At 38.4% G+C, this 22,765-nt stretch overlaps 2 protein-coding genes across 3 annotated transcripts in view; both read left to right on the plus strand.

Moving 5' to 3' along the window:
* Positions 1–1,218: 1,218 nt before the first annotated feature.
* LOC131962817 (CCR4-NOT transcription complex subunit 9-like) lies at positions 1,219–16,062 on the plus strand. Of its 2 annotated transcripts, XR_009389966.1 has the most exons (4): positions 1,219–1,386; positions 4,163–4,342; positions 10,113–10,242; positions 15,959–16,062. XR_009389966.1 is itself a non-coding variant. In XM_059327903.1 (3 exons), exons 1-3 carry the CDS (start codon positions 1,369–1,371, stop codon positions 10,143–10,145), a joined length of 231 nt encoding a protein of 76 aa, XP_059183886.1. In that variant the 5' UTR covers positions 1,219–1,368; the 3' UTR covers positions 10,146–10,446. The 2 variants fall into 2 exon arrangements, 1 of the variants encoding a protein (XP_059183886.1); XM_059327903.1 differs by lacking the exon at positions 15,959–16,062 and having other exon boundaries at positions 10,113–10,446.
* The window catches only part of LOC131962816 (1-phosphatidylinositol 4,5-bisphosphate phosphodiesterase delta-4-like), a 29,073-nt gene continuing 22,272 nt past the window's right edge, over positions 15,965–22,765 (plus strand). Inside the window, exons 1-6 of the mRNA XM_059327902.1 lie at positions 15,965–16,062; positions 19,753–19,803; positions 20,414–20,572; positions 21,783–22,011; positions 22,230–22,359; positions 22,456–22,687. Of these exons, the coding sequence (XP_059183885.1) occupies positions 19,779–19,803; positions 20,414–20,572; positions 21,783–22,011; positions 22,230–22,359; positions 22,456–22,687 (775 nt within the window). The 5' untranslated portion in view covers positions 15,965–16,062; positions 19,753–19,778. The remainder of the gene's footprint in view (positions 16,063–19,752; positions 19,804–20,413; positions 20,573–21,782; positions 22,012–22,229; positions 22,360–22,455; positions 22,688–22,765) is intronic.

The following is a 22,765-nucleotide window of genomic DNA, read 5'->3' on the forward strand; positions in this document are numbered from 1 at the left end:
GGTGGTAGAGGAGGAGAAGCTGGAGGAGGTAGAGCAGGAGAGGCTGGAGGAGATGGAGGAGAAGAGACTGGAGGAGATGGAGGAGGAGAGGCTGGAGGAGGGGAGGCTGGAGGAGATGGAGAAGAGACTGGAGGAGATGGAGGAAGAGAGGCTGGAGGAGGTAGAGGAGGAGAAGCTGGAGGAGGTAGAGGTGGAGAGGCAAGAGGAGATGGAGGAGGAGAGGCTGGAGGAGGTAGAGGAGGAGAGGCTGGAGGAGATGGAGGAGGAGAGGCTGGAGGAAGTAGAGCAGGACAGACTGGAGGCGATGGAGGAGGAGAGGCTGGAGGAGATGGAGGAGAAGAGGCTGGAGGAGATGGAGGAGGAGAGGCTGGAGGAGGTAGAGGAGGAGAAACTGGAGGAGATGGAGGAGGAGAGGCTGGAGGAGATGGAGGAGGAGGAGATGGAGGAGAAGAGGCTGGAGGAGATGGAGGAGGAGAGGCTGGAGGAGATGGAGGAGAAGAAGCTGGAGGAGATGGAGGTCAAAAAGCTCAAACCAAAAAAGGGAACAGTAAACTTAAAAGGAATTTAAGTAGAAAACTAGAAGAACTTCTAGAAAACACAGAGAACTGAAGGAGGACCACCACCACCTCTGAAATAAAAATGTTGTCCATGGAGTCATAGACCTGTATAGCTCTAGATTATAATAGTCAATTTTAAAAATATTTCACTGCCTGTGACTGACCATACAGGCTGACCTCTGGCACCCCCTGTTGGGCTCTCATTGCTTTTACAACCACACCATCACTATCAATAATACCAGTAAGGCTGACATACACTTTAACTCTATGGAGTTTTGGGCTACTGTCCATTTTTAATCCTTTTCATCCTGAAAGTTTTCATCCCTAAAACTAAGCATTTTCCAAAAAATAAAAACTAATTAAAACTAGCAAAGTCACTCTAAAAGTGACTTAAACTAACTGAATTTGAAAACAAAAAAATCACATCGAAATTAAAAATAAAACTAATGAAAAATCAAAATCTATTATAACCTTGCATTGTATACATCCATTTTTTGGACGCGAATCAAAAATGATATGTAGTGTAAAACGATATTGATACTGCGTGTAAAAACGGCACTATATATTTTAAACATGATTTAAAAAATTAATTAAAAAACACTTCTTTGCATTAATTGTGCTTTTACTTTGAAAAACCGGAAGCTCCGGAGCTGTGTCAGGTAGCAGAAGATGAAAGCCAAAATTGCCTGAATTAACTGTTTGTTTGAGCAGAATAACTCTGTTTACTGCACTGGAAGAGCTGCGGAGCATTATCGTTCGTGTTGGAGCTCTTTAAAAGGCCTGCCTGGATTTAATCCCGTCGCTCCACACAATGCTGGCTACAGGAGCAGTAAGTACACACATTAACTTTCTAAATGAGCTAGCTAGTGTTAGCTAACCTGAGCTAGACTAGAAATCAGTGGTACAAGTTAGCACCACTAGTTGATTCCTATTAACCCTCGAGGCCTCTTTAAAATCGTCTTACACATGTTTGAATCCTTTTAATCCTGCCAGTATACGCCACTTAAAAATGTTTAAATGCCATGTTGGTATATTGTTTTTCAGCACAACCTCACCTATATGACCTGATAATAATTGATATATTATAATAATTGACTTCTTGATTTTTATTCTGACTTACTGGGTCAACATTTTGAACCAAAAAGAAACAAAGAAAAACCAACATAAATGTGATCTTGTGATTGTGTGTGATCCTGTCATCCAACTCTGGTTTTTATTCTAGTGTGACTTTGTTTTATTTGTGTCGTGTGTATAGTGTAACAATTTTGGTCATTTTGTGTCTTTTTTTGGTAAGTTTGTGTCTTTTTTAGTTATTTTGTATTTTATTTTGGTCATCTTGTGTCTTTTTTTTAGTCATTTTCTCTCTTTTTTTTAGTAATTTTCTGTCTTTTTTTGTCTTTTGTTGTCTTTTTTTGTCTTTTGTTGTCTTTTTTAGTTGTTTTGTGTCTTTTTGGTAATTTTGTGTCTTTTTTTGTAATAATGTGTCTTTTTGTGTCTTTTTTTGGTAATTTTGTGTCTTTTTGTTTCTTTTTTTTGTGTCTTTACACCTTAAGGTCCCTAAACGCTCTCACACAAGTGTCATAAAAATGTGATATATAAATATTTTTTTTCACTTTCACCACATCAAACCTTTAAGCAGCTTCCGACCTAACCATGGATGAAAAATTTTTTTTTTTCTTCCATTTTTTTATGTTTTTATGCCCTTTTTGACATAAGAAACCTTGATTTTCTCAAGGCCAAAAACACAAAATATTTTCAAAAATAAGGTGCAAAGTGGAATATTTGGGGTGAGGTTATTACAGCCTTGATTAGGTCGATAATTGCTAACAATATTGATTTTTATGCATCATTATTTTTGGAGCTATGCAAGTTTATTCGAAAAACTCACACTTAGACCCTTCGGGACCATAAATGGTCCTTCTCATACAAGTGTCATAAAAATGTGATATATATATATATATTTTTTTTTTTCACTTTCACCACCTCAAACCTTTTAGCAGCTTCTGACTTAACCATAGATATAAAAAAAAAACACAACAAATGCAATATTTTCAAAAATAAGGTACAGAGTGGAATATTTGGGGTGAGGTTATAACAGCCTTGACTAAGTCAATAATGGTTAACTCCTTTACATCAATCCCGACACACCAAGACCATTTTTATGGTGTTAAGCTTTTCATTGCCATGCATTTTGCAAGGTAAGAGAACCATTGGAACTGTATGTGACTTAGCTCTGCATCCGACCTAAAGCCTATTTTCCCTTGATTCTGAAGGGAGAGGCTTAGATTTATTAGGTATTCATGGGAAATGCATTATATTATGTTAGGATTACAGTGTATCAAAAATATGTGTTCATAATGGGAGTTCATGGGACCAAAACGGGCCTTAAGGGTCAAAGTGTGAGTGTTATGTGTATCTCCTGTTCTATAAACCTTGCAAAAGAGGAATTTTTGATTTTTTAAAATTATAATAAAAACAAAGCCTGGCCAAGTTTCATATAATTAGCCTTTAAACTGACCGATATATTGAGAATCAAAAACATAAAATTAGCTGAATGTACACGTTTGGTCCCTATGGTGCCTTGAGGGTTAATATTTTATTTGGATTAAAAGCCATGCAAAACTGAAAACAGCTGTTTTACATATTCTAGAGCAGGGATGGGCAACTTAAATGCTGGAGGGGGCCACAGTTTTTCATTGACACTGCCACAGGGTGGCCCTGTGGCAGTGTCAATGAAAAACTGTGGCCCCCTCCAGCATTTAAGTTGCCCATCCCTGCTCTAGAATATGTAAATGTATATGTAATAGGACTTTGCACTTAACCAGATATGATGAAACTGCAATTTTAAATATGTTTACAGTGCAGTAACTTAACATATTTCATGCTCAAATGCATGTATAACAGTATAGGAATACAAAAGGTTTGAAGCAAATAAAAAATAACCACTTACTGTGATTTCTTCAGTGTAAGAACAGCAGACCAACAATAATTTCAGGAAGTAATTTTGTACATTTTTACACAGCACTTTTAAGATTTCATGTTTTTGGTCATTTTGTGTCTTTTTATGTTCATTTTGTGTCTTTTTTGGATGATGTCATCACTCTAGCATCTCCATAGGGTAACATTGGGGGGCTTTTTTGGCGAGTTTTTGTCTGTAAGGTCTTTTTGTGTCTTTTTTTGTTCATTTTGTGTCTTTTTTTTGGATGATGTCATCACTCTAGCCTCTCCATAGGGTAACATTGGGGGGGGGGGGGGGGGGGGGGTTTGGCGTGTTTTTGTCTTTTTGGTCTTTTTGTGTATTTTTTTGGTCATTTTGTGGGGGGTTTTGGTCACTATGTGTCCTTTTTTGTTCATGTTGTATCTTTTTTTGTTCATTTTGTGTCTTTTTGGTTCATTTTGTGTCTTTTTTTTTGTGAGATATAGTTCTCACAGGACAGCCATGCTACACATATTCTGATTTTATAGAAAATGATGCTGTTTATTTAACACAACATGATATAAAGTAGTTAAAATACAACATACACATTAGTAATGATAAACCAAAAATATTAGATAGAATAACTAATATTTTACTGCACTACTTAAGTACTTCCTCTGTCTTTCAGGCTGTTACCTCAGCGCTGGCACAAGTGGACAGAGAGAAGATCTACCAGTGGATCAATGAGCTGTCCAGTCCAGAGACCAGGGAGAACGCCCTGCTGGAGCTCAGCAAGAAAAGGGAGTCAGTCCCTGACCTTGCTCCCATGCTGTGGCACTCATGCGGCACCATCGCTGCTCTACTACAGGTGAGTCGGCCAGGGCAGCTTTTTCCACAGCTCTTGGGTTACATGTGCTGGAATCATGCCCACATGGACACTGCCAATGCTGGGCCTCAAACACCTTAATTTTCTTGCAATATCCTCCAAAATAAAACCACAAAAAGTTATTCTCATCCATTTTTTGCCTACTGTATTTGAATATTTCTGCATACTGGGAAGAGATGTTCCGATTAGGGTTGTCACGATACTAAAATGTTCAACTCGATACCGATACTCAGGAAAATATTCGATACTCGATACCATTTTTGATACCACCAGGATAAAAACAAAGACTCCAAAATTTAACAGAAATATTTTTATTAACAAGAAAAATGCAACATGTTAAAATTAACAAAACCACAGGTTAAATATTTATAATAAAAAACAGTTGTGCAAAAAGAAACTGCAACTATGATAACAAGCTTCAGGTCTGAGGTAGTGCAAACAATAAATAAATACAATAAGCAATAACAATTAGAACAATATTTTGAAGTTGTATGCTGTGCACAATATTAGGAAAGCTTGATAATAAAGAGGTAGAGTCGGCTGTGTGTGTTGCTGGTTGGTTGCAGGTCAACTTTTCTCTGCTTCATTCTGGGACTTCAAGAGAGAAAATAACACTTTTCAGTCACCAACATTTATGTAAACTTATTAACTCTATGCTTATGTATACTGACACTGTGTCAATTAAAGTAATATGGGCATACTACGTGCCTGATTTATTTATTTATTTATTTACGTTGTTTATAATCATTAACCTGACGTCAGCCTTGAATTGCTAGCTGCGGATAATGGCTAATAATAACACGGGCAACATTAATGCGAGCCACCGGCCACGATAACATCAGTAATAGGTCAGTTTGAAACGAAAGACACTAACCTGTCAAATTCACTGTAAAGGCTGTAAAGGGTATCGGTCCTTAAGATGTTTCGCCAAGTTTGAAGTACTGCTTGTGCACGTCACGGTGAGGGGGAGGGGCCTGCTGCTGTGTGTGTGTGCAGGCAGAGAGAGAGAAGGATCAGCGTTGGGAGGAGGGGGGGTATCGATAATTTTTAAAATGAGTATCGTATCCGGACACAACGTTTTAGCATCGATACTTTTTTGAGTATCGATACTTTTGACAACCCTAAGTGCAACAGCAACTTAAAGTGGAAATGAAGCAGTCAACCAAGTTAACATTATTTACTAGATTGAGTCCTATTCTTATCAATAGTTATACAACAAACATGAAAAATACAAACATATTTAAGAAAAACGCAGTGCCGTTTTATATTTCGTGGCAAGGGCACCGCCACTTGCTGTACGATATGCTGTGACGTCACGGGGTTGGTTGGCTTCACGGTCCTGAGGAGAGTCCCCGAGTCGGCATTACAGAGAGAGACAACAGAGGGAATGATGGACACTGGTGAGCCAAAGGAGATGAGAAGACAGAAGGGGGGACACTACTGTATTACTCTGGGGTGTAAAATGAGTTTTACTAAGTGAAAGCCGAGGACAAAATAGTCCATTTTCACAAACTTCGGCTGAAACGGAGATCAGTACTGCTGCGCTGACTGGTGGTAAACTTAAAAACACTCAGAGCAGCTCCAGGCTCTTCTGCTCTATGAAATCTTCCTCCAGAAAATGTTGATTACAGACGCTGGAGTGTTTTACATTTCACTGCTGTTATAACTGGAGCTCTACTGAGCACACAACACTTTGACAGTACAGTGTAGGGTTGTCAAAAGTATCAATACTAAAATGTTGTATACGGATACGATACTCATTTTCAAAAGTATCGATAGTTTATTGTTATGTGTGTAAGGCATAGCCAAGGAAGGAACACTTACGTTATTGTTGTTTTTTTTATCAAGCTTGCCTAATATTGTGCACAGCATACAACCTCAAAATGTTGTTCTAATTGTTATGCTTATTGTATTTATTTATTGTTTGCACTACCTCAGACCTGAAGCTTGTTATCATAGTTGCAGTGTCGTTTTTTATTATAAATATTTAACCTGTGGTTCTCTTAATTTTTACATGTTGCATTTTTCTTGTTAATACAAATATTTCTGTTCAATTTTGGGGTCTGTTTTTATCCTGGTTGTATCGAAAATGGTATCGAATATTTTCCTGAGTATCGGTATTGAGTAAAAAATGTTAGTATCGTGACAACCCTAGTACAGCAGCATCAATCCACTGTAGTGACAGACAGGCAGGGAGACAGGTAAAGTTAAGTCAGCAGGTATTAAGTCATCAACTAGTTCCATACTCGAAAACAAACCGTATACACAAACACAATCATTTAAAATGTAGCTCTCTGACTCTGTCCCTCTGTGAGCCTCTTATTAAACACACCTTTCACCTCAAACAGCAGCCCTCATAAATACCCTCACTACTCTGAGCCTAAAGATGAACATATCTGCAGCTCAGGATTGGTCTGAAATGACGAAAAGTAAAAAGTAACCACAATAATAATTAAAAAAAAAACACCTGTCTTAAAACCCAAATAATTCCACATCAACATCATTTAATTCCTTGGCCAGAGGAGCTCAACACAGCTGATGCAAACCTCCAAAGAAATGGTTCTTTTTGCTTATTATTATTTCTTACCGTGACTCCACGTTCTCAACGTCAGTCAGTAAGGTTATCCTATATTCCGCTACCTCCCTCACCATCACCGTGCAGGTTATATTCTTGTCATGCGTTGTAGAAACTGATAATGTAATACATTTCCGATAATATAATAACCTCTATAATGTAATAAAAATCTGCACTTGAGTCCATTGAAAATGTAATAAAACCTGATAATGTAATAACTTCCCGATAATGTAATAAAGTGCATTTCCCAATAATGTAATACACTTTTTTTTTTTTTTTTACCAATAATGTAATAAAGTATAACATTAATGGGAGGTTATTACATTATCAGGTTAGCCTTCATTTCGCAAGTCCTGATAATGTAATAATTCCCCAATATTGTAAAAATTCAACAGCAGACCACCCATTATTTGGGTTCAAGTGGTGATACTGTGTAGGCAACTCTAGCTCAAGAGCTCTAGCGCCACCAACAGGTCAAAGTTGAATGTTTATGAACTTTTGACCCGTTCATCCGTTTTTCACAAAACGAGGTATCACTGGAACCCTTGGGCCAATCCGAGCTCAACGCATCCTCACACTTCGGATTACCATAATAACTAAACGGTTTGCGCTACGGTTTTCTGAAAGCAGAGAAATTGCTCTTTACAGCCAATATGGTGTCATTACAGTAATTTCACTCGCGCTTCTCCCGGAAGCCCACAAAGCAGTGTGCGTGCTTACGCGCATGTGTGTGTGTGTATCTGTAACTGTAATCACATCAAAGATCAAAGGCAATCAGATCAAAGCAATCAACAGAATTAACTGACACCTGTTAATGAAAGAGTGACAGCAGCCAGAGGTGGACTGGAATTTCTGGTCTTGAACAGAAAGCATTTTTGGCAAAACCATAATACCTATCATTGATCCGACTTCACTTTGAGCGTCCCGAGTTCTTCCTGAACGTCTACATATGATTTTTTTAAGTAGCTTTGTTAGAGCGATCTAAAAATACTGTTCCATCTTCCTTTTTTCCGAAATCTCCCTACGTTTTTAATATGGGAGCCAATGAGGCTGTTGGTGGTTTTGGTGGCATCGTATGCCCAAACTATAACTCTGACAGCTTTACCAGAGGATTGTGAGTGAGAAGACAAATTTTCCTACATTTCTATGTATAAATTATTTCTGTAGAGTGGAATTTGCGGCCTGGAGTGCAGTTAACAAATTAATTTTTTGACAATTTTTTCTCTCCCTCTACACTCTGGTGATGATGTCACACACTGTGACACGAACATTCCGTGCAATACACACCCATTATAATCTCAGAATTTCTCCAAAAATGATCATGGTCATTGAACAGGGATTGATAAAAAACTATATGACCTATCGAAACGTGGATTAATACACCAATACACAAGACTTGTGTCTACTGTTTAAAGTTTAAATGGAGTCTCTAGGTGAAACTATGCCGGAGAAGTAGATGTTTAAAAATCTCCAATTATTATTCTTTTTCGCTCATTTTTTGTCGCCGTCCCATTCATTTCAATGCAAATTTTTGGGCAGTTTTTGACAAAATTTGTATTCTGTAGAGAAAATTTATAGCACACCGATCCCCATCAAACCGCACGTTTTGATATATAATTTGTCCTGCAACTCTTCAAGTTGTAGGACTAGTAGCGGGACGAAATTGCGTCCGGAAGAGGAAGAAGAAAAAATCCACAGTATAACAGTAGTGCTCGGTGCGATTGCCCCGAGGCCCTAATAACCTTGATATATACATATATGAGGTGTGAATAGATAATTTTGTAGTTTATATCTGGTTTATTTTGGTTGTTATAGCTTGTTCTTTTTGTTCTTGTTTGTTTAAAATATCGCAGTAACGGGGTCACGGGAATATGGGCAGTAACTTCTTGTTAATGTATTCCTAACCTGTGCACTGGCGCAGTGTGAAGATAACAAAGAGAGAGAGGGTGAGTCAGTGGGAGGCTGTATATTTTGTTGACAGCTGTTTATTAATTTGGATTGCTGTGACTAATTTTTTCACATTGTCAAAGGTTGTTTTTGACAATGTGCTTCATTAATTCTGTGGGAAATTCTGTGACAACCGAATTTCCCTTCGGGGATGAATAAAGTAATCTATCTATCTATCTATCTATCTTAACCCATTTAAGCCGGTAAAGCATTACCGCATTTCTACCATTAAAACCGGGGGCGCTGTTGCGTTATTTGATCATTAAGGCCGGGAAAGCGGATACCTGGTTTTGTAGTATTTGTAGTTTTTTCCACCTATTTTCAGTCTCTTGGCCAATGAAATGCATCAGAATACATGCGGGAATGTCCCAATGCAACATTGGACTTTTCCAGAACATTTAAAATCATGGCGGAAGACGGCTATAACGGAGGGAGCTCAGAAGTGACGGAAGCGATCTTGATGAAAACAGCACCTGCGATTTTATTGCTGATCTGGACTTTGAACCCTCGGAACCAATCGACCGGGATTTATGGATGAGGAATATGTTTTAGACGACATATTTTCATTGAAGAACAGACAGATTTGTGGCCATCTGAAGATAATAACAATAATAATAATAATTGATTGTGATGATGATATAAGAAATCATGACTGTTTGTCTTATATTACTTTATGCGTCGTTGACTACCCTGAAAAGTGCAATATAGATAAAATGTATTATTGTTATTTATTATTATTATTATGATGATGATGATTTTTTTTTTTTTACAGTAGGCTAATGAGAACTATGTCTATTTCTTCCAATGGTCATATCATGTTTGCATCTTGCTAATGGGCATGTATTAGTATTATGCATAGGATTTTTATTCAGTCAAATGTAACATTTGTTGAGTTTGTTGATTTTAAAAAAAAAACTTTATTGAAGGTTTGGACAAATAAACTCAACTTCTCATGAAAGCAACGGGTATAAGCTCTTAAATACTTTTTGAATTTCATTTCTATCTGCTACAGAGGCTGAAAAGTCTTCTGTTGAATTTCCAGAAAAACTTCAGGTTTTAGGGGGTTCTTTCAAAATCGCCCAGAGGTTTTCCAGGCATTTTTTCCAGGCGTTTTAGGCCTAAATGGGTTAAGGGCCATATCGCCCAGCCCTACCTCACTGTTCCAATAGTTATGGAGGGAACTGTGTATGATTCAGCAGTGTAAAGCGTGTTTCTTTGGTTCCCATGCAGAGCCAGAGAAGCTCTGCACCAGTGCCTCCCTGACCAGCTTAAAGACACCACCTTTGCTCAGGTCCTGAAGGACGACACCACCACCAAGCGCTGGCTGGCCCAGCTGGTGAAGAACCTGCAAGAGGGTCAGGTGAGTGACCCCCGGGGCATCCCTCTGCCTCCACAGTGACAGTCCCCGCTCCTCGCCCCGCCAAGGAACACCAGCAAACTGCCTATCTGACGAGCCTTCAGTCCTAGACATGCACATGACACTGTTTTTATCAAAGACTTTGACAGGAAAGGCTCCTTATTATTTTTTATGTGCAGATTCAACTCCGTTCCCACAGAGACATTTACATTTGGGTGGTTGACGTGAACTCAAATTCAAAGTGAAAAAAATAATAATTCAAAAATATATGTCAAATGATATATAATTATATTCCCTTATATGTGAATAATTCAAAACTGAATGTGTCCATTTCTAATTCTTCACATATTATTCACTTTTTGGTGTGGTAGTCCTAAAATGTGTCCACCGGTGCAACACAATAAAGAATGTCATTATTTAATTCAGAGAATGTTGGACAGATAAGATAGATAAGCCAAAGGCATATTAGTTGGTCCCAATTATATTTCCACATCAAACATACCCCCAAAAAATTCAGAATTATGTTATTTATATACTATAAGATGTACACATAGAGACTTCACCCAAATGCCTGGGTTACGTTCATTATAATTGGTATAAAACCCAAGGAATCTTCATTTCATCCTTATAGCTGCATAGTGATGATAACATTATTGTACTATCCCACACTTTTTACATACATTTTTCATTAAAATACCTTTTCCACTCACAATTCAATTTGTTGCACACACAGGACATTCCGTTGCACCATTGGACAACAGAGTACTAGTATGCCCATGTCGTGTACAAAGTCAAATTAATTATCAAACATTGTCAAATTTACTTTCTGCGTCTCTCTCTCAGGAAGTTCTCTTTCCTCTCAGGATCTTCATTCAGCCTCTCCCTAAACTTCCTAGACCTTTCCTTGGTGGTCATCTCAGCCTCTCACTTTCAACATGGAAATCAAACTAGCTTTAACAAAACAGGGAAGGAAGGTTTGAGTTGTGTTGTCCTCAAATTCTGAGGTTAAGAGAAAAAAAGCTACTTAAATTAGTCATTAAAAGTTGCTCTCGTTAAGGTTGAGGAAGTTTGCACCCATCCATGATCTGATGTCAGCCAGACAATCAAGCAATGGCTGGAGTGCAGCCTGCCCATCAACATTAAGAGGCAGATATAGCTGGACATCTTCTGCAAAGCAGTGGAAGGAGATGTTATGTTTGACTAGGATGTCCCCTAGGGGTAAAATATATAATAGGAAGAGGATGGGACCTAGTATAGAGCCCTGAGGGACCCCACAGGTGAGGGGGGCACCAGAGGAGAAGAAATCCCCAAGCAGGACAGAGAAGCTCCCGCCATCCAAATGCATCCGTCCATTAACCTCCATTCATTTTTTAGACTCGGATTATATCTCTTTTGCATATTTAAACTAATTTTTCAATAAAACTTGTAATACAAAAAATGTTTGTTTACATGTTTGCTTTCACTATGTTAATTTTCATTATGATAGAAGTAAAGGAAAAAAATAAGTGAAACTGACTTCATGTTGTACTATAGGACAGTGCGTTTCACCAGTGGACATTTTCGAAATCAATGCTAGTTTGCGGCCTAGCTATATGAGAGACATTCTTCATCCTGAGTAACAGTGTTAAGGTTTACATTATTTTCAATTATCAATCAATGTAAATTGATAAAAATATTCAGATCAATACTTAAACTGCGTTGTACCAAAGGACTACCTTAAGACGACCAGTTCCAACACTGCACGGAAATAGTAATATTATGAAAATATTTGAGACAGAAGTGATCTTGTGTGCAGTCCACCTGCTCCAGAGATGTCTTCTGTCCTTCCTGATTCTGGAAGGACCCCTCTCAGTAATGGGGTGGTCACATTAATGCCCGTTTTATATCGACATAATGGCGTTGCTCCAGGAGGACACCAGTTTTGCGGACAAAATGTAATGTGTCATAATAACTCTACATAGGGACCTTAACACTTATATCCTCTAGATTCATTAAGTAAACACTCGTATGACATGCATTCAAGTATTTTAATGTATTTAGATTCATTTTTCATTAAATTACAGTTGTTTTAAGATAAGTAATGCTACCTAGTACAGTTGCACCGGTGGACAAATGTCATGTTCAAAACAGAATATTTGCATAGTTGAAGAACGATACTCATTGTTTGCAGATGGATTAGATGTAGAAGAATGAACTGCATATTAAAACATTAATTTTAATGAAATATTATCAAATTTTTGTAATATTTGTCACTGGGAACACAAAAATTGAGCGTCACGTCAACCACCCATTTGTTGCCTCTCAATGTTTTCTGCAACTGACTTACACATCTACAATAAATTGGTGCTCAACAAATAACAGCTTCAGCATATTCATTGTGCAGCAGTAATTTGTTGATATATTTACTGTACTGAATTTTGGCAGATTTTCCAAGAACTATCTTCTCATTTTTACTTTTTTCTTATGACTTCAACTTTTTCTTCTCATTTTGACTTTTTTTCCCTTGCCTTTGACTTTTTTCTTAACTTTTTTGACTTTTTTTTTCATGATTTCGACTTTCCTTTCCGATTTTGACTTTTTTCTCTTGACCTCAACTTTTTCTTCTCATTTTGACTTTTTTTCCATTGCCTTTGACTTTTTTCTTTCTTTTTTTGACTTTTTTCAAGATTTCGACTTTCCTTTCCGATTTTGACTTTTTTCTCTTGACCTCAACTTTTTCCTTATTTTGACTTATTTTTGTGATTTCACCTTTTTTTTTTCCTGATTTTGACTTTTTTGTCTTTACTTCAGCTTTTATTCTCGCTATTTTGACTTGCTTGTCATTATTTTGATTTTTTTTCGTGTTTTTCCTTTTTGTCTTCTCATTTTGACATTTTTCTCTTGCCTTCGACTTTTTTTCTTCTCAATTTGACTTTTTTTTTATTTTGACCATTTTGTGGTTATTTTGATTTTTTTCGTGATTCTGACTTTTGATGACGTGATTTTGATTTTCTTTTTTTCTCAGGAACTGGCTATCAAATACTCACTGGGACATTTTATGATCCCGAGTCATTTCTTGGGCCCAATGTCCTACAATCAAGGATATGGTCTGCAGAGTCCCACACAGCACTGGGACGATGTAAACATACGTTTTCAATGCAAAATGAAATTAAAATTAATGGATTTGTAATGTTATCAATCAATCAATCAATCAATCAATCAATCAGACTTTATTTGTATATGACTTTCCATACAATAAAAATAACAAAACATAGAAACAAGCAAACACCCTCCGCCCCTGACCCTCCATCCACCCATCCCATTATAAAACAAAGCACAAACTGAGGAAGCTCCATCTCAGCATGGAGCAGTGAGGAAACACTGGAGGCAGCTTAGAAACTAATTAAATAAAAACAAAGTATGGTAAGATAAAATAAAATAAGATTTAAAAAAAAAAAAAAAAAAAAGTTATTTAAAAAAAATAAAGCTAGATAAAGATAAAACAATAAATAAATAATTAAGTAGAGCATGATAAAATATATATTTATAAAATAGACAAATAGCAAATAAATAAAAGAGAATATGTTATAACACTAAGATGCATGAGCAGAAAAATCTCTAAAAATGGTTCAAGTAAAAGCCAAAATTAAAAAGATAAGTCTTAAGTTTGCTCTTAAAAGTATGAACTGTCTCTGATGGCCTCAGGTCTTCCACAAACGTGGACCACAGTGAAAAAACAACGCCTCACCATGGGTTTAAGTTCTTACTTTTGGTATTATTAAAAGGCTACTCCCAGAAGACCTGAGCGTCCTCCAGGGTTCATAGGATAAAAGTAAATCAGATAAATAGGCTGGACTAAGACCATTAAGAGATTTATAAACCAGTAAAAGAATCTTAAGCTAACATAGTGCAAACAGGAAGCGAAGGATCACTTCTTGCTCTCTTGTTCTTCCCATTCCCCTTCATAGGAGGAGGTCATTGTGAGGGAGCCCCTCCATTTGAGTCTTGGCTCAGCTAGTGTAATTTGAGCTGGAATCTGATCTGTATGCTGTGGATTATTAATGCCTCAGAACCTGAGCAGAGAGCACAAATGAAGACCACAGAGATAATATTAGTATTCAAAACTTACAAACTTCTGTGTGTGAGCTCTCAGGTGCATGTCAGTAATGAGTGCAGAGGTAATCTGGGGCCACTATGTTCATTCAACAGTGAATCTGTCTCTGGTCTACTGTCCTGGTGTCCTGCAGTTAAACTGACCTGATCAAAATTTGATGAGCGGAGCTTAGTAACATTACACGGGGCAGAAACACCGCAGCTCTGTGTGCTCTAGCTCTGCCGCTCCTGCACCTGCATCATGGGATACAGGTGGTCCAGGGCAGAATTTTGTTGTAGTTGTTGTAATTGATTGTATTGTTAATGGGTGTCTTGTTTGACAGCAGGCTGGGTGCCAGACTCTGTTGTGGAAAACACCAATTTAACTTGGTCAATGACGTGGACATGGAGGCTCTTAAAATTAGATGCTCTAAGTCTTTCAATTAATTAATTACAAGTTCAGTAATTTAGTTACTGGGTTTCACTAAAATTAGGCACAATGTTTAGTAAATAAATGAATATTTGAGAATTGTTCTACAACCAAAATGTTCTTTTGATTTTAGATGCTTCATCTTATGCAGGAAATGTAACTAAAGCCTGTCAGATGACAGCTTTTTGCAATACATTTCACATCACAATAAGTTGCAAAAAAGACTTTGTCGAATCGTTTTATTTTTTCCTCTACACGTGTCACATAATTTTTTTTCTCACACAATTATCCAAAACAGCCCACACAATAGTCCCTTCTATCATCAGTGTGTTTAGTCTAAGCTGCACTCCTCTTTTTATTCAAGGAATGTGACTGTATAACCTGATAATGTAATAAATTCCAGATAATGTAATAACCCCGATAATGTAATAAAAAACTGCACTTGAGTCCATTGAAAATGTAATGAAACCTGATAATGTAATACCTTCCCGATAATGTAATAAAGTGCATTTCCCAATAATGTAATACACTTTTTTTTTACCAATAATGTAATAAAGTATAACATTAATGGAAGGTTTTTGATCAAATCAAAGATGGTGGAAAATCCAATATGGCCGAAAAAACCCATGGAGGATGCATTGAGCTCGGATTGGCCCAAGGGTTCCAGTCATACATCCTTTGTGAAAAATGGATGAACTGGTCAAAAGTTAATAAACATTCAACTTTGACCTGTTGGTGGCGCTAGAGCTCTTGAGCTAGTGTTGCCTACACAGTATCACCACTTGAACCCAAGTAATGGGTGGTCTGCTGTTAAATTATTACAATATTGGGGAATTATTACATTATCAGGACTTGCAAAGGCTAACCTGATAATGTAGTAACCTCCCATTAATGTAATACTTTATTACATTATTGGGAAATGCACTTTATTACATTATCGGGCAGTTATTACATTATCAGGTTTTATTACATTTTCAATGGACTCAAGTGCAGATTTTTATTACATTATCGGGGTTATTACATAATCGGGAATTTATTACATTATCAGGTTCTACATGTGACAACTCTCACGGCAGTTTAAGAAACGCTAAACAGGGCCAAACAGGTGATCAAGCAACAGGAGAAAAAGGATCCGGAGAGAGAGGGATGGGGAGGAGGGGCAGGGGAGCGTCACAAGAGTTGACTGGCTTCAGTTGTTTCTGGCTCTCATCACTACAGCGTGGCATGCAGAGGGACAGCAGCGACTCCTGGACCACAACAACTGTTCCAGCTCTGGAACAGCCAGCAGCAGCGACTGGGACTCAGGGATGATCCTGCAACAGGTAAGACTTCTTCAGACACAAGCAATTTGATAACTAATGCTGCTTGTTCTTCTTTTGACTTATTTGACTCTTATTATAAAGAGCTATAAGGGATGTTTGTGTTGAAAAACAAGAACAGTTTGACACTTCCATGTGTTTGCAGTAATAGTTGGAGCTTCAGTATGTGTGAGGGAATCCTGGGAATATTCAACACAAGAGTGGTTAATTGCACAATATCAATTCAAAGCCCCATAGACTTTTTTGTGTTCAATATCTGTTGAGTTTTTCATTTAAAAAAAACAACAAAAAAATAAAATAAAGATAAATTCAAATTTAAAGCAATCGGCTGGAGAAACATGAATGGAAGGTTATGTCATGTATTTAAAAAAATAAAGGCGTGCAGTTTCTTCTCCTTTGCATATATACAGCATGTCATTATGAGTAGCCAAATATACATCACACAAAAAAGCATAGACAGCCACAAAAACAAACAAACAGAGCTGACAAAAACAACCATAACGACAAGAACCACGGGGGTAGGCCATATCAAAAATAAATTAAACCCATAGACTTTTTGATCAATTTTATGTTGTGTTTTTGTGTACTGTGTGTCTCGTTCATTCAATCTAACATTATTTAACTTTGTCAATATGTATTTTTTTTTTTTTAATAATGCATTTATTGTAGTGATTAATATTATTTTGACCTTAATTTATTATCGATCCAGTAGCTTATCATAACCACTTAACAGCAGGCTGAGGTAAGGTTTGCCTAAAAGTGAACTTTGAGCATGAACTCTACCAGCTGAGAACATTTAGTTCAGTTCATAAGTGAAAGGAATGTGGAGACCATGACAGGGATTTGAGGAGATTAGCTGGCTTAGTCAGGGCGACACAGAGACAGAACAAAAAGTTTAGGACAACGGAGAAACATCAGAGCAGCAAAAGAACATCCAGATCAGCTTAGTAAGCTGCTGGCAGGCGACACTACTCACAGCAGTCGGATATTTCCTCTATTGCTGCTTAAACATTTTACTTATTTCCTCTGTATATATAGAACAACATGAATATAAAGGACATATATTGGTCTACAGAGAACTATCTGAGCAGCATATTAATCTAATAAGGTTTATAAGGTGTCATTACAGTGCAACCAAAGGTTCTGTTAAAGCCTGATTTCCACCGGGCGCGTTACTGCAGCGTTACGTCAGCGTCGCGTATGCCGTTGCAAATAGGTAACACTCTAATCAATGAGAGCATTTCCACCGGGCGCGTAGCGTAACGTTACAGCAACGTCACGTCAGCGTCTCTACACGAGCAATAGGTAGGACTTCTATTTCTCCGCGAGACGCTGCCAAATCGCGTGAATCTCAACAGAGCAGATCGCACCAGACAGGAAGTCCGACTCAGAATCAGCGTAAAACGCTTCCGCCCCTTTCAAAATAAAACACAATACGCAGTTCATGCAGCCTAAAACTACTTCACATCAACATTATGTTATGACCGGGGCACCAGATCAGCAATCAATCAATGAAAGGGTCTCAGAGGATCGGCGACACGGACGACAAGAGACTGATTGTTGAAGTGGTACATCATACAATCATTTATGACATAACATATTGTTTTTATAAGGATAGGTGGTCAGATCAACATATCTTTCACCTCAGAGAAGCAAAGTAAGTTGGTTTTTGGTGTTGTTGTTAACTTTATACACACAGTTTATCCATAGACTGTATAAATAGAGTTTAAAGTTTATCACGGATTTTGCGGTCTCCCGTATGGTCAGGATTATCGCGTGATCTCGTTATCTCGCGTGTATACGGCCGGCTCGCTAAGCTGACGTGCTGCTGCTGTAACGCGCCCGGTGTGAATTGACAGACGCAGCAAAAACGCTGTGGAGACGTGCTGCTGCTGTAACGCGTCCGGTGGAAATCCCCAGTGATAACATTGTGGGTGTATAAATCCACCACATTGTTTCATTGAGATCTATTCATTACTTCCTACCAGGGCGTCATAGTGGGGCAAAAAGAGACCCAGTGGGGAGGGGGGCCCTTGACATATTGTTTATTTGCATTTTTTTCTCTTCTCTCTAATTATAACTGTCACAAGTTAACTAAAATTGTCTGAATAAATAAACAAACATTCACTAGTTATTTTCAAAAGAGCACAACTTGCACTGTTTAAGAATATCCATCTATTCATCCATTTGCATCCGCTTATCCGGGGCCGGATAACAGGGGCAGCATGGATAGTTGCTGCTGTTATTGTTGCTGTTGTTGTTGTTGTTGTAGAATAGTTTAAGCTAATACCAGTAATTTAGATTTTAGGCAGTCAGCCAGCATGAGTCTAGCTTGGATTATAGTTGGGTTTATATAAAGGTTTATTAAATTCATAAATTACCCAGCATCATAGGTACAATTTCATATGAAATTATTTATTCATTATCCTTAACAGCTCAGCTCAGGTCGCGGGAGTCTAGAGATGATCCGAGTATACCCTGGACAGGTCGCCAGACTATCGCAGGGCAGACACAGACAGACAGACTATCACGCTCTCATTCACACCTAAAAAAGTATCATCATACACTAGTATAGGCTACTGTTCTCTGAACCATGCATGGTTCACATTTATTAACATAATTATTATTGATTATTAATTATAATTATAACTAATGCCAGGCCTAACGCCATAAATGAAAGCTTTCGCTATGAAAGAGTTTAAGTTTACTTAACATTTTTTTTCCCAAGATAAATGAAGTAGGACATTAAAAGATTCCCTTTGATTAGATAGGCTATAGCACACTCAGAACATTGTCATATCGTTTAATTACAGCCATAGGCGGCGGGTGAGCCGCCTATGGCCTATTTTCACCTATTTTCAATGATTATTATGTTTATAATGTGTGTGAGGTTGCCGCTGCAGCTGCTGCCCGTTCGTCACTATGCTGACAAGTTGCCAGTGACCACGCGTTGCCATGGTGATAAGATAAACAACGTTAAAGTACTTCAGAAGTGGACAGCAGCACCGGAGATACCCGGCGCAGTTATTACATGTGGTCAGATAGCCTTCCAAAACGTCATTACGGCATTAATTAATAATCAATAATAATTATGTTAATAAATGTGAACCATGCATGGTTCAGAGAACAGTAGCCTATACTAGTGTATGATGATATTTTTTTTTTCTTTTGATGCTTGATAATGGACTTTTATTTTGACGAGACTTTTATTTTCCCGCTTCCGATGTGTCTGACGTCATATCAATAAATAAGAAACAAAAAAATGAAAAAAGGAATTTGCAAAAACCAAATAACGGCCGTTATTTCATTTTGGTTTTTTGGTTATTTCGTTTTTTGATGCTGATAGCAAAATCCGTTTTTCCGTTTTTGGTTCACAACGAAAAAAAGGAAAAGGTGGCACTGTTTTTGTTTTTTCGTATTTTCGTTTGGACAGAAAAAGGGATTATACTATGGCACCCAATCCCCCTAATCAGGGGACATCATTCAGAACATCTTACAGAAACGCTTATCATTAGGTGAATTCAATTTCTTAATTCTGGATGGCAATTAAAAAATAAACAGATGGCCTCCATTGTGTTAAATGGCGAGTTTTTGCAATTGTTGACTGTCGAATACAAGTTATTGAAAATTAGTTATGCTGATGACATCAACGTCTGTAACCGCACTGTTAACTAATTTGCTTCTTTTCTTCAGATGGCACAAGTGTGAGACAACAACGAATGGCTTCCACAGGGAGTGGTCTCCGTAAGTGTGAATGATAAACTAGTTCACTGAATTGAGAAGGAATGGCTGCCTGTGTTGTCAATGTTCCTTTTACTATTAAAACAATATCTAGATGATACTGGCCAGGTTGCTAACACTAAGATTTATTCTAGTCAGTAATCTCACATGTCTTCAGAGACATTAGAAAAAATGAAAACATGCAAATTTAATTAAAAAAAATTTATTATGGATTTTGTTCATTTGATAAACAATACAGAACAGCACAGTAAGGCACATATAATACAATAAGTAGTAGGTATAGCATACACTTGTTTTTTTAAATATTGGGTGAAAGTAAGATCCATAGCTTAAATTAAATCATTGTATCATGTATAATAGTACACTAATTATAGAGCCTGTTACACTATTTGTACAGTATATACTGTATATACAGTGTATTCTTAACCAAAACACTGGCAACGTTTTAAGGAAATTGCATGTGCAATTCTTTTCAAACTTAAAAATAAAAAGAGATTCAAAATGCAATCTCTGCAGTTTGATTTCCATATATTAGAGGAAATCCTAACCCTAACCCTGAAGTACCATGTGATCATACTCTCTCACACTATCCACTCTGTCCATGTCCGTCCAGGCATCCAGGGGGATGACAACCTCCAGTCCATGCTGGTGGGGACGGTCATGAGAAAAATCAAGTCTCGTTCCTGGAAGAAGCAGCGCTACTTCAGACTGCAGGATGACTGCATGACCATCTGGTACAAGTCCAAAAAGGCGGGCAACACCCATTCTACATGTAAGAACACAAGACTTACTGATGTGACCTGACCAAATATATGAAGTTCTTGTAACAAATATTCACGTGTATGCAGTACTCCTGTGATCACATATTTCTCAAAGATTGCACTGAAATATATAGTAAGACAATGTATGGTAATGTTCATCATGGTGTTGCATTACATTACATGTCATTTAGCTGACGATTTTGTCCAAAGCGACTTAGAATAAGTTCATTCAACCTGAGGATGCTAGACTTAGACCACAGGAATCAAGTAAGTACAGAACTTTAAGAGCCAACTGTAATCACTACAGGAGTGCTTTACGTTGAAGAAGAAAAGAAGAAGCATTTTTTTTTTTTCAATATTAGGTGACCATGACTTAACCGAGGTATTGTTGGAAGAGGTAGGATTTCAGCCTGCGGTGGAAGATGTACAGGCTGTCTGAGGTCCTGATGTTGTTGGGGAGATCGTTCCACCATTTGGGTGCCAGGACAGAGAAAAGTCTGGAAGTGGTTTCGAGGAGAGTTGACCCACGGGGTTGCCAGCTGTTTGGCTGATGCAGATCGGCGAGGGCGAGCAGGGGTGTAGGGTTTGACAAGGTCCTGGATGTAAGTAGGACCTGAACATTAGCAGCTGAGTATTCCAGAGCTAGAGTCTTGAAGTGTATCTGCGCAGCCACTGGTAACCAGTGAAGGGGGACGGAGGAGGGGTGTTGTGTGTGAAAATTTGGGAAGATTGAAGACTGTGGCTCAGTTGGTAGACACTTCATCCAGCAACCGGAAGGGTGGTTCGATCCCCGACCGTGGCAGCTACATGTCCAAGTATCCTTGAGCAAGATACTGAACCCCAAAGTGCTCCCGATGCTGCGTTCATCAGTGTGTGAATGAATTCCCCAATGGTGGCAGGTGGTACCAGTGTGCCCTGGTAGCCTCGGCCACCAGTATGTATGTGTGTGTGAATGGGTGAATGAGCGTAGAGTGTAGTGTAAAGTGCTTCGGATAAAAGCACTATATAAGTGCACCCCATTTACCATTTAACAATCGATGCAGCTGCATTTTGGATAGTGTTCCACAAGGTTCTGTGCTTGCCAATTGTATTCCCACTATACACTATAGAATAGAAGGCATTGCATGCAATGCCTTCTATTCTGATTTCACTGTAAATTTACATCTGAGGTTTACAGTGCATTTGGGTGTTTTACTGTAATCGCTTTTCCTCTGTGCCCAGTTTCAGTGGGTGATGTGGAGGCAATACGAGAGGGCCACCAGTCTGAAGTGCTGCTCAGCATCGCTGATGAGTTCCCCGCTGACCGATGCTTCACACTGGTGTTCCGCGGCCGCAGGGGCAACCTGGACCTGGTTGCCGAGTCAGCCGAGGAAGCACAGTCCTGGATCAGAGGCATGAAGAAGCTGATTGAGAACCTGGAGAACATGGGGGAGAGGGAGAGACTTGACCAGTATCCTATCAAACTGTCTAACAAATCAAAAGCTTTTTCTTTTGATATTTCTCTTTGGTTTGACTTGAGGCTCATTAGTTAGTTTAGTTTCTCTTGCGGTGTACCTGACCAGTCATCTTGTTAGTCCTTGTCGAGTGTCTCTTCCAAAGGTCTAAGGAGCACAGTTCAGCGTTTTAGTCACTATTGAATGTGCAACTTTCTTTAAGTGATGTACCCAGATGGATCGGTGACTGGTTCAGGAAGGCAGACAAGAACAATGACGGCCGGATGAACTTTAAGGAAGTTCAAGATTTACTGAAGATGATGAATGTGGACATGAATGAGCACCACACTCATCGTCTCTTCACAGTGAGAGCATTCGAGTTAACGACTTCATCTATGGACATTTTGATGATTCTAGCATTCAACATACTATTTTTGGCATGTTCCTTTGTCTTTTCTTAGATGGCTGATAAGTCCCAGTCAGGTACACTGGAGGATGACGAATTTGTGCTCTTCTACAAGATGTTGACCCAGCGGGAGGACGTCCTGAGGGTTTTTCAGGAGTACTCAGTTGATGGGCAGAAATTATCCCAAAGCGACTTGGAGGACTTCCTGAGAGATGAGCAGCTGGAGGGGGGCGACATCCAGCAGTATGCCAAGCAGCTCATTGAGCGCTATGAGCCCTCTGACACAGGTACATGGACTGTCTCTTGGATACTTGGTGTAGGAAAGTCCTACCCTGTGCCTCTTGGCACTGGATATTGTACCATTA

This window comes from Centropristis striata, chromosome 24 (assembly GCF_030273125.1).
Source record: "Centropristis striata isolate RG_2023a ecotype Rhode Island chromosome 24, C.striata_1.0, whole genome shotgun sequence".
Taxonomy (NCBI): Eukaryota; Metazoa; Chordata; class Actinopteri; order Perciformes; family Serranidae; genus Centropristis; species Centropristis striata.